At 43.4% G+C, this 13,790-nt stretch overlaps 1 protein-coding gene across 1 annotated transcript in view; it reads right to left on the bottom strand.

Annotated features, from left to right (window-relative positions):
* ARCN1 (archain 1) overlaps window positions 1-7,206 on the bottom strand; it is a 74,983-nt gene extending 67,777 nt beyond the window's left edge. Inside the window, exon 1 of the mRNA XM_082273471.1 lies at window positions 7,104-7,206. Within this exon, the coding sequence (XP_082129597.1) occupies window positions 7,104-7,106 (3 nt within the window). The 5' untranslated portion in view covers window positions 7,107-7,206. The remainder of the gene's footprint in view (window positions 1-7,103) is intronic.
* Window positions 7,207-13,790: the final 6,584 nt, after the last annotated feature.

The raw sequence follows: 13,790 nt of genomic DNA, 5'->3' as shown, positions 1-13,790 counted from the left end.
AGCAATTGAACAGGTGTACCTAATAAAGTTACCAGTGAGCGTATAGTCAACCAATTTAATCAATATGAACAGAACATCAATCCCTTTTACTTAAATTAATTTAAAAAATAAAAAAGGCTCATATATATTCACATTAGTGCAACAAAAAACAGGCACCCGTGCAATGGTTCACAATGTTTAATAGTCCTTCAGAATATCTTGTGCAACATCTGGAGCGTTCCCACCTCCATGTAGTTTCCAACAATGGTGAAATCTTCCACCTTCAGTATCCCTTTTGGATGTATGTACACCTTTGTTGATGGACCCCAGTTTCTAGCTGGTAAAATCAGCATATGTCCCTCCAATAGGATTAAGTATTAGATCTCCGCTCTCCATTGTATTGCCACTCCAACTCAGGAGAAATAAAGAAATCAAAGTGCTTCCTGTTTTATAACCAATTCATTAAAATAAAGATTACTCACAAAAAACAGCTGTGAGGTATAAATAGATAACAAACCCTCAGCAGATACAGGCAGCTCCTGTAGTAAATCCTCCCAGCAAGTAGTACTGTCACTGCCCACCGGGATCTGTCTTATAAAATCAGTACACCTGGACTTCATCAGGAGGTAACCTGCCTGGAGGATTTACTAAGGGAGAGGCTGTATGTTTGCCTAGATATGCAGAGGGTTTGTCAGTTTATGTCTCACCCAGCTACACCGCTGTTTTATGCGAGTAGTTTTCTTTTCATTTTAATTGGTTTTTAAAATGGAAAGCACTGTGATTATACTGTGTATTTTTCCTGAGTTGGAGTGGCAATACAAGAGAGCGCAGGGATCTGATACTTAAAGTGTAACTTTACCTAAAATGTGAAGTTCTGCCGATCCTCCTCCTCTGCAGTTTTCAAAACTTTTTTTTTTTTTTTTTGGAGCTTGTACCCATTTGTGACCTGTATTCTCTGCCTCTTCTGCTCTGATTCCCTTGAACAAAGCCCTTCAAATTTAATAGTTTCAAAAAACTGTTTAATTTCTAGCACGCTGAGAAGGTTAATGCTGGCCATACACTGTACGAAAAATCATTCAAACTCATTTTCGAAAAACAACACTCGGACGTGAGAGCATGTGCTATCATGTAATGGCCGATAAATCGTTCAATGGACGTTTGTTTGTTTTTTCACATATACCTTAGTGCAAACGGTTTGGACGAGAAACACAATAACCTTTCAATTTATCATTCGTTCTGCAGAAAATTTCCAAATTTGTCCTTAGTTTTTTGGAGCAAAAACATCACAACTGATTTTGGATTTGTGCCCAGTAATTGGCCAAAAAACGAAGGAGCTGTCCAAGTGACTGAATTTCGGACGATTTTTCGTATAGTGTATGGCCACCATTACGGTTACATTTGCTTGCTGGCAAACAATCAAATAGGTGGTGTCAGAACTGATCACATGTGCAGCATCATGGCAGTTAAATATCAGTGGCTAGGATTGCAGCATCCATGGATGAAAAAGATTGGAGGGTTTACTTCCAATATAAGAGACTAAGCTCTCAGAAGAAAACGGCAAATAATGGGTTGAGAAAAAAAATTACCACTGACATGGGGTGCTTACAATAGTCAGCTTTCGTTCATGTAAAATCTGGTCACAAAAAAACGGTTGATGTAAATGTCAGCTATCGAAACTATGGTAAACGAAGACTGCCGTGCTATTGCTACTGACGGACTTAAAGTGTTTGTTACCAAAGAACAAGACAAACAGATCCTGTTCTCTTAAAGTATGTTATACAGCACAGTGCTTGTGCGGTGTCATTTGGCCCCCTGTAAACTGACCACGGTATTATCATCATGGCTGCTGAGCCCTGACACCATGGTCAGTTTATGTGCATCTGTCCTCCTCTCCCCCCTGTCTGCTCGTGTCAGTGCCCGCCCCTCCACTCCTGCTGCTCTCATATTTTTATTATAAAATAATCCCACCCACTCTGTAATATAACACCAAGTGCTCCTGTGTCTGTTGTAGAAAAAATATGCCGACCTGTACCAATATCAGAGAGGCTCCCAGCGATCAGGTGACTGCTCGGCTCTCTCTCCTCTCTTCCCCGGTAGGCCCGCCCACTGGAGCTGTCAGCCGGGAAGAGAAGAAAGCCAAGGGGTCAGCGCCTAGGAGCCGCTCTGATATAGGTACAGATCGGCATATTTTTTCTATAAGACAGGCACAGGAGCACTTAGTATTATATTACAGAGTGGATTCGATGATTTTATAGTAGTGGCTTTACAATTACTTTAATTATTTCAGCCATAGTTACACTTTAACAGCCAATGACACTGTCAGCTTAGCCTCTGATTGGCAGTTGCCGTGGTGCTCACATGTGATCAGTTAAGACACCAACCATTTGAACGCTTGACAGTTCAAGTGAGTACACAAGCAACTGTGACAGTTACTCACTGAATGCCCTTACTATAAATGGTTTGGAAAACAATTAAATCAATGGGTTTAGGTTTGCTTTCATTTGTATTTCAAGTCCATCTAAATCTGCTAGTGCATCCAACACTACCCTCTTCCCAGACTGACAATAATGCTGTACAAAAGGTGTGTCCGTCGCACCTCCATCCAGAGCGGAGACACCCCAAGACAAAAAGTTTGTAACTGGCCAGATCCCCAGGTAAAAATAAATGTAGTGGCTGCTTTAGTTTTTGTTTAGGCTTTTTTTCTGTTAAGAATTAGTATTCTGCAATATATTAAAGGTTTTTTTGGGGTTTAATACTGCCATAACTCCAAAGATATTTCCCCATCAGGTCCACCTTGCTTGTGATTGACAGCAGTGGGTGGATCCCAAAACTGCTGTGAATTCTGTCCCTTGCCATCTACTGTCAATCACAAAGAGAGTGGGTGGACCTGATGGGGAATTAGTCTCTTGGAGTTCTCCATCAGGCCCTGCCGCTGTCAGTATTCAGCCTCTTGCTAGGATGCTGGTGGCCTGTGTCCTAGAAACCAATGTAGGAAATACAAAATACAATAATGAAGTGAAACATCCCCCCCCCAAAATAACTCTGGCCTGCCTGTACACCAACTTAGAGTTGGCATAAATTACCTCCAGGTTTATGATCTATGAATTTGAAGTATTACTTTTGAACTGCCTCAGCCATATTAGCCCATTGTAAATGCAACACAAATAAAGCACACTTTAAAACAAACCTTCCCCACCCATCTGCTCGAGTCCTGTGCCGCCATGTTGTTGTGATGTCATCAGGAGGCTGCTGGCTCTTCCCGATTTAGCTGGCGGGACTCCTGATGACTCACCGCTAGGCCCACCCCCTCCTCCTTTGTGAATGAAAAACTCTAGACAGCCTGGAATATCTGACATGCATACCTCAGAAGGCGCATCTCACGTCATTTGCCTAGGCAAGTGATGTGTATAGGAGGCAGGACCAAAATAAATAAATAAAAAAGCATTATTGATGTAGTTGGACGGGAGGGGGCAATTTTGATTTGAGGGTGAAGATCCACTTCAACCACTTTAGGACCACCCATAGCAGTTTTACTGTTACAGGGTGGCATTTCTGTGCAGAATAGAAACATAAAAAAGCAATGGCAGAAAAAAAACCAATAGTCCATCAAGTCGGCCCATTTGTTTTTTTTCGTTAACTTTTTTTGTCTGCCATAGATCTATATTTGTCCTAAACATGTTTGAAGCCATTTACTGTCTCACTACCTTTGCTGGAAGTTTATTCCAAGCATCAACTACCCTTTCAGTAAAATACTTTAAGTTTTAAGATTAGTTTTGAACTTTCCTCCAGTTAGTTTGAGGTCATGTCCCCATCTTACAGAGGAAGTAAACCCTCCTCGGACACTTACCTATAGGTAAGGCTTATCTATAGGTACTGTAAATATCTCCTAAACATGTACCGTTTAGGAGATATTTACTTTACATGCATCCAGTGACGTCACTGGCGCATGCGCTCTGAAGGAACGGCCGCTGGTGCCGTTTCTTCAGAGTCCCGTGCCGTGACTGTTGGCTCCCGCGCGCGAGAGTGACGTCACCGCGGCTCCGGTCAATCAGATGGCCAGGTGGCGCGAACCCGGAAGACGGGCGACTGGACATGTCGCCCGTCATACAGGTAAGCGAGCTGCACGGCGGGGGTTCGTTGTAAGGTAAGTATTGCATAATGAGCTAGTATGCGATGCATACTAGCTCATTATGTGTTTCTCTTACAGGTTACCAAAAAAAAAAAAAAAACTTTGTACGGGTTTACATACAACCTCTTTAAATTTGGTTTCAATCATGTCTCCCCTTTCCATTCTTTCCTCCAGACATATGTATATATATTAAGTTCCTGAAATCACTCTCGATATATTTTATCCCCCAAACCTTTCATCGTTTTTATTACCTGCCTCTGGATTCGTTCTATTTTCTCAATATCTTATAAGGGGATTCTGCACTTACGCCTGCAGGGGGGTGCGCGTCGCAGGCAGACCACTTCTGCTGCGATTATTCACAGCAGAAGCCAATCTGCGGGTGTCGGGCACTGGATGGCTGCCGGCACATGCCAATCGTCGGTGGTAATACAAACAGAACTTCGATCTACCTATGTAAACAAGGCAGATCTCCATTCTGACGGGGAGGAAAGAAATGGATTTTGTGTTCCTGTAAAGCAGGGCACAAAATCCATCTCTTTCCCTAGTAAAAGTACATAACACAGCACACACAAAACACTGGCTAGGCACATGGTTAACCCTTTGATCACCCTAGATGTTTAACCCCTTTCCAGACAATGTCATCACTACAGTGACAGTTCATATTCTTAGCATCGATCACTGTACTAGTGTCACTGGTTCCTACAAAGTGTCAGTTAGTGTCCGATTGACCACCGCAATATCACAGTCACGCTATAAGTCACTGATCGCCGCTATTACTGGAAAAAAAAAAAAAAGAAAGAAATTCCATAAATATATCCCATATTTTATAGACACTAACGTTTGCGTAAACCAATAAATAAACGCTTATTGGGATTTTTTTTTTTTTTTACCAAAACCTTGTAGCAGAATACATATTGGCCTAAATTTATGAAGAAATTAGATATTTTTTAACGTGTTTTATAGCAGAAAGAAATATTTCATTGCATGTGACCGGCGGCTCTGATGGCCGACGGCCACTCGCGATCTCCCGCAGCTGAGAGAGAAGGACGGACGGCTGATGAAAACACAGTCTTCTGTCATTCTCCCTAAAGCCCCGTACACACATACCGATCGTCGGCCGAACGATCGGCCGTCTTTTGTCCAGGGCTGTCGGTGTCTGTTGAAAACTGCAAAAGACTGCACACGAATTTTGTCAGCCAACAACAGCCGACTGCAGAAGTGATGTCATGTGATGGTTAACTTTCCTTGTCTTTTTTCTTTTCTGAGCATGCCCAGTCTTGCAAATCTGCTGTCTGTCGGCCGAAATCTGTACTGCTTGACGAACAATCGGCCGTTCTGGTGTTGGCCAACAAAAATTTTAATGCCTGCATGACAGATTCTGTTCGGCCGAAAATGTGCTGTCGGCTGCATCATACTAACAAGCCTACAATCGGCCGAATATTTACGGCCGACAATTGGTACATGTGTACGGGGCTTTAGATTATCACAGAGGCTATGGGATCCTGCTACATAGGATCGCATGTCTCTGTGATCTCACAAGCCACGCCCCTCTAGTTAGAATCACGCCCCTAGGGTCACACTAAGAGCCGGTTCACACTGGGGCGACTTGTCAGGCGACCTGGTCGCCTGACAAGTCGCCTGCCATAGATTAGCACAGGACTCGTTCTAATAGGAGCGACACAAGTCGCTCCGACTTAGAAAAAGGGTCCTGAGCTACTTTGGGGCGACCTGCATTGACTTCAATGATATGAAGTCCGTGCATGCCGCTCCGAGGTCGCGGCGCGAGCTGCGCACCGCGACTTCACAGGTCGCCCGGCAAAGTCGGGTCGCGCCTATGTGAACCGGCTCTTAATCCCTTGATCACCAGTAATGTTAACCCCTTCCCTGTCAGTGTCATTTTTACAGTAACAGTGCATATGTATAGCACTGATTACTGTAGTAATGTCACTCACTGGTACCCCCAAAAGTGTCAAAAATGTCAGTTAGGGGTCCGATCTGTCCGCCGCAATGTCACAGTCCCGCAAAAAAAAAAAAAAAAAAATTGCAGATCCCCATTACTAGTAAAAAAAAAAAAAAAATTAAAAATGACAAATCTTTCCCGTAGTTGGTTTGCGCAAAAGTTATTGTGTTTACTAATCAAAATACTTATTGCGATTTTTTTTACCAAAAATATGTAGCAGAAAACAAATTGGCCTAAAATGTTAAAAAATTTAAATTTTTACATTTTTTTTGAGAATTTCATATAAAAGAATGGGAAAAATATTGTTATTTTTTCAAAATTGTCGCTATTTTTTTGTTTATAGCGCAAAAAATAAAAATCACACAGGTGATCAAATACCATCAATAGAAAGCTCTATTTGTGGGAAAAAAAGGACATCAATCTCATTTGGGTACAGCGTCGCACAACCGCGCAATTGTCCGTTAAAAGTCACGCAGTGCCGAATCGCAAAATAGGGCCTGGTCATTGAGCAGCCAAATCCTGCAGGGCTAAAGTGGTTAAGGAGGAACATTTTCCGGTCCAGAAGTGGTTAAGAAAATGGCAGTGCAAGTGCTATGCAAACGTGTGCAAAAAAAATAAAAATAAAAACACATTCCAGGAAAACACAGGAGGTGTGAATGAATTTAGAAGAGAAAAGGTAAGGAATATTTGAGTTCCTCTTCTAGGTAAGCTGTGTGAGGGCTCTCAGGTGAGGCAGCCATGGTGTAGAGGTGAGGTAATAGATACAGGTCACCCCGGTGTTTATATCCTCCAGTCCACAGGAAAGGACCCCCGTCATGTAAGGGAACACACTGAGAAGAAGGCCGATATCAGGCCTGTCCCAGCCCTGGCGCCCCCCTCATACACTCAGCATAGAGGGGGCTCCTCTACCGGGCCAGCTGACAGGACGCAGCCAGTGACAGTTCCTGCACTCCGGCCGGCTGTGACCCCGGGCCCCCAGGAGGATGTCCGCCCCCCTATCCGTACCCTACAACATCCCCCGGACCCCCTACTCACCATGTTTGCAGTTTTTCACGGCCGGTTATTACGCCTTTCTGCCCGTTCTTTGGACTCCCAACAGCCCTCTCCACAATATGGCAGTCCCGGGGCCACGTCTTCAACAGGAAGAGACGTAACGTCCGGGGGAAAGAAACATAGTAATGGCACGTCTGACAGGGGGAGGCGGGAGCGGCCATGTTGGATGAGGGCAGTGCGTTCCCACAATGACGTGTGTTCCGAAGTCCGTGAAGGGGATGATTGTGTGTGGAACACGTAGTCGGTTTATACGTTCCTGGGTGTTCACAGGAGAAATACAAATATATATTGTACTCAATGCGAACGCGTGACAATGTTTAATATGGTGTCCAGAACTGGTCATTAAACTGACAAATGAAACCAGAGAGAGAAGTAATATGTGAGGGATGAAGCGTACATTCCCTGGAATCCTCACTCACTTATTTTTGGGCTAAAATTGGGCAGATTTGCGCACGTTTTTATTCCCATAGAAAAGGATGGAAACGCACTATTTGTGCGTTTTGTCGCGCATTTTTGTGCGATTTTCTGCTCAAAATGTGAAAAAAATAGTAAAAATATATGAATTAATAAATAAATACACAAATAACTAAAAATCATAAATAAAATAAATTAATAATATGCAATAATACATAAAACAGTAATATTGAACCCTACTAAATTATAACTATAAATATAAGAAAAATAATAAACACCCAAACCCGAACAAAAAAATATATATTATTAATGATAATAATAATTTATTATTGTTATAATTATTAATATATTTATTTATTTTGTGTAAGTCTCCATTCACACTGAAGCGGTACGACTTCGGGGGCGACCTGTGAAGTCGCGTGCACCGCGACTTCGGCACGACTTGCACGGACTTCATAAAATGAATGTCTATGCTCCGGGTCGCCCCAAAGTAGTACAGGACCCTTTTTCTAAGTCGGATCGACTTGTGTCGCTCCTATTAGAACCGTTTCTGTACTACACTACGGACCGCGACGGTGCGTGACTTGTCAGGCTGACCAAGTCGCCTGACAAGTCGTACTAGTGTGAATGGAGACTTAGAGTGTTTATTTATTTTTATTTTATTATTATTATTATTATTTTTTTTAAGGGTTAGGAGTTAAGGTTAGGGGGTTACTTATTTATTGCTACAGAGTATTCATTTATTGTATTTATTTATGTATGATTATTTTTATTTATTTGTGTATTTATTTTACATTTATGTATTCATTTATTATTATTATTATTATTATAAAACCTACAGCAAACAGGAAGTGGAAGAGCTGGTCAGGATCCCCTATTAAATTTGAATTTGTACAGTGTCGCAGTTGTTTCATTAGAGGGGATGTCCATTCTTATCAGAAAGAACTTTGCACGTTTGCAAGAACTTTGCATGTTCACAGTAAACTATTTAAAAGGCTGATCGTGTGGACAATTGTTTATTTGATGAGGTTGGCCTCAGGTCAAAAGTACGTGACTAATCAAGATGGAAGAGTTCCTCCATAATCCAGGTGTTTGATACCCCATTAATTTCTGTTGCAGGAGGACGGTAAGAGGGACCATTACTGGCGGCGAATGGGGACCCTGCTTACACTTGGCATAGTCGGTAGAATGGGGTATGTCACTGCCTTTGGAGGATGTGTCAGCCTTGCCAGTTGGATCTGTGCCAGAAGGCAGAGTTGAAAATAGGTGATAGCAGTTGACATGGGCCTATGAATGGTGCTGTCAGGGCCTGGACTTGAACCTGGGACCTCTGCTGTATCTGGCAATGTCTCTTCTCACTGAGCTCCCTAACATTTCCTTGGACAATTCCTTGAATGATCCTGCCTTGAACCTTTTTTGTCTTGAACCTTGAACTCTTTCCTCCTCCCATGATTTTCCTGATTCAAGCCATGTCTCTGCACTTCTTGTTTGTCAGATTATTGTGCTCTCTCAAGCCAATATCTCACTTTTGTTTCTCCTGCTGCCGTCAATATCTTTGCTACTACTCGTTACTAAAAATTGGCTTGTTCCTCAACTACTCTTCAGCTTGATCCCAATCTGCAACTTTTTATTACCGACCTTTGGCTTGTTTACTGACTACACTTCTGTTTGATCCTTACCTGCTATATCCACTACTGGACCCCAGATTGCTCCTGGTACTAACACGCAGTTAAACCCATCTCCATCATCAGGAGCTCTGGTGAAAACTTGTTAATACTTAAATTCTCCATCTCAGGTGAGCCTGTGTTATTTGCCTAGGTGACCTCCTTGTATACCAATCTTGCTGGTTGGTGGGAGTTCCCCTAATGCTTTAGCTACTGGTCTTCAAGCCTGACCCCAGACTGACCCCTGACTGTGACAGGTTCCACGGAAGGGGTTTGCCCTTTGCTGCTACATCTTAAGTGGGACACTGGTGCCCATATTCCCAAATTGTAACAGGCTGAGGGCACGCCATGGGCATGTTGTGGAAAGTGTCCTACATTCTTATTTGATATCCTCCCAGATCGTGAGGAGCTTTGGGACCTAATGTTGCCCTGGGAAAAGGATGCAGCTTGGAAGGAAGTTCCACATGGTGAGCAAACTGCAGCAGATGAGGTGGAGACAGGACCCCTGGGCTCTCCTGGCCCCAGTCAATTATAGATGGAGTAGCTGTGGGCAGGCTTCCCCACTGAGCCAACCTACAAAAAGCTCATGATAGCAGACTTGGAAGATCCATCATCCTCCCCTCCGGTGACACCCAGCAATCAGTTCCAAGTATTACACCACTGCATCCTGTGCTATTCAGGTTTTTTTGAGAGTCAGAACAAGAGGGAGAGATAGGAGATCCTGCAGGATCAGAAGGAGAAGTTCCCCTATATCCAGATCAGAATTAATTCTTCATGGTTGGTGTTACAGGGGGCATGGTAAAGGTGTGTCCTTTTCCTACATATATTGTGCCAAAATATGTCCCTCTTTGTTATCTCACAAAGTTGGGAGGTGCGAGTGTCGGATTCCGCATCCTGTGAGCTGTGGTTTAACCTGCTTGTTGTAGATACAGTAGGGACATAGCAGCTAGAAGGCGGAAGTGTTAAATACCAACAGTGGCTGCAACAAGATAGTAAAGATTGATATAATTCATCTTCTTTAACACATTGCTTCTATGTCAGGATGTATTTCTTGGAACAGGATTATGTTAAAATGATACTTAAAGGAGAAGTACACCCAAAGCTTGTTTGGCTGTACTTCTCCTGTGGATCACAGGAGTGCAATATGTTCTGCACTCCTGTAACCCATTTTCAGCAGACAGCGGGCTGAATCTGCTGTCAGCAGATGTCATAGAGCAGGTCCATGCTCGGGAAAGATCACGACCACATGGGATCCGCCCACATGGCTGAACCAGCACCCGGGTCGGCCTCTCAGTGAGCCTCTGAGAGGCTGAGCTGGCCGCTCCTGCCTCCTTCACAGCCCAGTGCTTCAGTGAGCGTGGGGCAGGGGGAGTATGTGGTCAGAGCAGAGAGCCAATGAATGACAGTCACCAGTTCTCTGCTCAGGGAGCAACGAGAACTGAGTGATCTGTGGTGTTTGATCATTTGGTTCCAAGTCTTAGATGTAAGTATGATTACCAAAAAAAATATATCATATTTCTCTTTTAACTAAAACCAATCAATACACATCCTCTAGCTAATGGCTCTGTAATCTAGCAAGCAACTGTAAGTATCACTTTAAGGGCCCATTCATGCCATAGGCATTGGGCTTATTTGCCCAATACGTTATACAAAGCATGACGCGTGTCCACTGGTTTGAATCAAAGACAAAACAGAAGAGAGCGCAATCTCCCTAGTGAAAAAACATTTATTTAAACAAGTGTTAAAAACAACATCCAATTTTCGTAGAAAGGATCAAGCACATCAACGCAATCCTTGCCACCTCTCCTGGATGGTCCGGTATTCAGCTCTTAGGGGAGATGGCCGTGCACGCAAGCAGCTGCTACACACCAGCATTGGTCTTCTTTCCACTGCTTGTAACACTACCATCACTCTACAGAGAGCGTGCAGCCGCTTGTTTGTACGCTTGTTTGCAGAATAGTGGGTTATCGTGGGTGCACGGAAACACATGTGTCAGAGCTGTGTTAACTAAGTGTATTGGGTGACATTTAAGAGATCATGGAGCCGGAGGGATGGCTTGCCCCCGAGAGACTCCACCTGGGCACTCTGGAGAGACCACATCTCTGGAACATCCTCAGTCTCTTCCAGCTTGGACATTGCCTTGCTGGCCCTGGCTTACCCCACATTTAAACAACTGGCTCTGGCGAACCAAAATCCTGCAGGTGACAACTTTTCCGTCACTGTATCTAATCTAACCAGTTAACGAACCGGGTATGAACATCATGTCCTTGTGTGAACAATAGTTCAATTTCATGATAATTTAGGGTCATCAGTACTCTGTTTATTCCGTGAGTCCTATGTCTGGTAAAGATTGTGCTCAATGTCAATAAGGTCCTTCTATCCTCTTCCGGTCGGGAGAGTGGTTATGTCCACAGGAACCGACTGTCCGGGACTTAGGAGAACCTCCATATGTTTTATAGTGCTGATATAACTCATCATCTTTACTAGGTTTCACCTGAATGGCAAATTATGACTCCTTTAAGATTTGTACTGCCTAAAATGTTAAATAAAGGTTTTATATATATATATATATATATAGTATATAAAAATAAAAAGTCAATTAATGCTAAGCAATGTACAGTTGGGGTTCATTCAAGTGGTGGGGCAAGGTCACACGGTGACGAGGACTAGGATGGGAACCGGCTTCCTCCCAGCCGGGGGGGGGGGGGGGGACTAGCATGTAAAATAGTACTAATGTTTGTGGTACACTGCAGCAAACTGAAGAGTTTAAAATCGGTGTACAAATATGAGACTAACAGTGGCAAATGTGGTGTCACTGAAAGGAAAGTGTACCCGCATTGGTGGTGTGACCAAAATGTCCATGCGTCATTGGTGTCACAGAAAAGAAAAAATGTCCCTTGCACCATTGGTGTAACTTAAAAGAAAAAATGTCCCTGCATCAGAGGTTCAGCAGTGTCACTGAAAGGGAAAAAATGTCTCTGCATCTGTGGTGTCATTGGAAGGAAACAAAACTGCCCCAGTGTTAGTGATGTAACTAAGAGGAAAGATGGTGCTGCATCAGTGTCAGTGGAGAAAAAATGCCCTTGTATTAGTGGTGTCACTGGAAGGAAATATAAGTCCCTGTGTTGGTAGTGTCCCTGGAAGGAAAAAATGTGCCTGTGTTGGCACTAGAAAGCTGAAAATGCCCCTGCATCAGTGGTGTTGCTAAGAGCAAAAATGGTGCTGCATCAGTGCCAATGAGTGTCAGTGAGGAAAAAAGGCTAGTGCCTTTTTGGTTTCAATGGTCTCTGACTATTACATAGTTACATAGTTACATAGTTAGTGAGGTTGAAAAAAGACATCAGTCCATCCAGTTCAACCTATGATGTGTGTGTGTTTGCTGTTAACTGTACATTGTATACCCCTGTATGTTGTGGTCTCTAAGGTGCCCATCTAATAGTTTTTTGAAACTATCAATGCTTCCTGCTGATACGACTGCTTGTGGAAGAGAATTCCACATCCTTACCGCTCTTACAGTGAAGAACCCCTTACGCATTTTAAGGTTAAACCGCCTTTCCTCTAGTTTTAGTGAGTGGCCACGTGTCTTACTGTATTCCCTTTCTCTGAATAGTTTGTTCCTTATGCTAGGGTCGCCAGTACAGTATTTGTACATTGATATCATATCCCCCCTCAATCGTCTCTTCTCCAGAGAGAATAGGTTCAGTGCTTGTAGTCTTTCCTCATAGCTGATGTCCTCCATTCCCCTAATTATTTTGTTGCCCTTCTCTGGACTCTTTCCAATTACTATTGAGCAGGCTATGATGGTATAACTCCCGCAAATGCACGGCATCCGTTTTACATGGATGGCACCACATGTCCCTTGAACTCTGCCCACCTAAAATACCAGGAATGTGCTAAAGGTGCACACTGCATGGTGCAGGCACCACACAGTGTACTGTACTCATATAATTAAAAATTGCTAGGGGAAAGAGAAAGACGTTTTTGGCAGGAGACTTTGAATGTCTCTCTTGCCAAAAATCTCTACATCTTAGCAATTTTTTATTTTAAGGGTGCTTTCACATGGACATCATCCATCTTCACCAGCAGGGAACATATGAACAGATCCCCAGATGAATCAGAGCAGATGTCACTTTTGTAATATCTGTGTCTGGCCAGTTTTTTCCTCCAGAGCTGAGGTACCCATGTTTAGGTCGATGTTCAGGCTGATGTAAATGGATGTCTGTGATTTTTAATTGTACCTAAAATGATTCAGATGCAAGTAGATTTAAGTGGCTGTAAAGCCTCAAGGTTTTTCACCTCAATACATTTTATGCAAAGAGTTGAAAAACCTTCTCTGCTGCAACCCCCCCTTCAGCCCTCCCTTTTTTTTACATGAGCCCGATCCAATCCAGCGATGTGCACGAGCGAAGCGGCTCCAGCCGCTGTCTCTTGCCTCATTGGATAGATTTATAGCAGCAAAAACCATTGGCTCCAGTTGCAGTCAATCAAATCCAGTGACACAGGAGCGGGAACTGGGGCCGAGTCCCACTGTCTATGTCAATGGACGGAGCAGCGGGACTCGGGAGCAAGCCTGCATGGTTGTCCAAAAGGA

The sequence above is a fragment of the Pelophylax lessonae genome (genome assembly GCF_965119305.1).
Source record: "Pelophylax lessonae genome assembly, chromosome: 12".
NCBI lineage: Eukaryota > Metazoa > Chordata > Amphibia > Anura > Ranidae > Pelophylax > Pelophylax lessonae.
The sequence above is the reverse complement of the archived record's forward strand: the minus strand, read 5'-3'. Positions and strand labels throughout refer to the sequence as shown.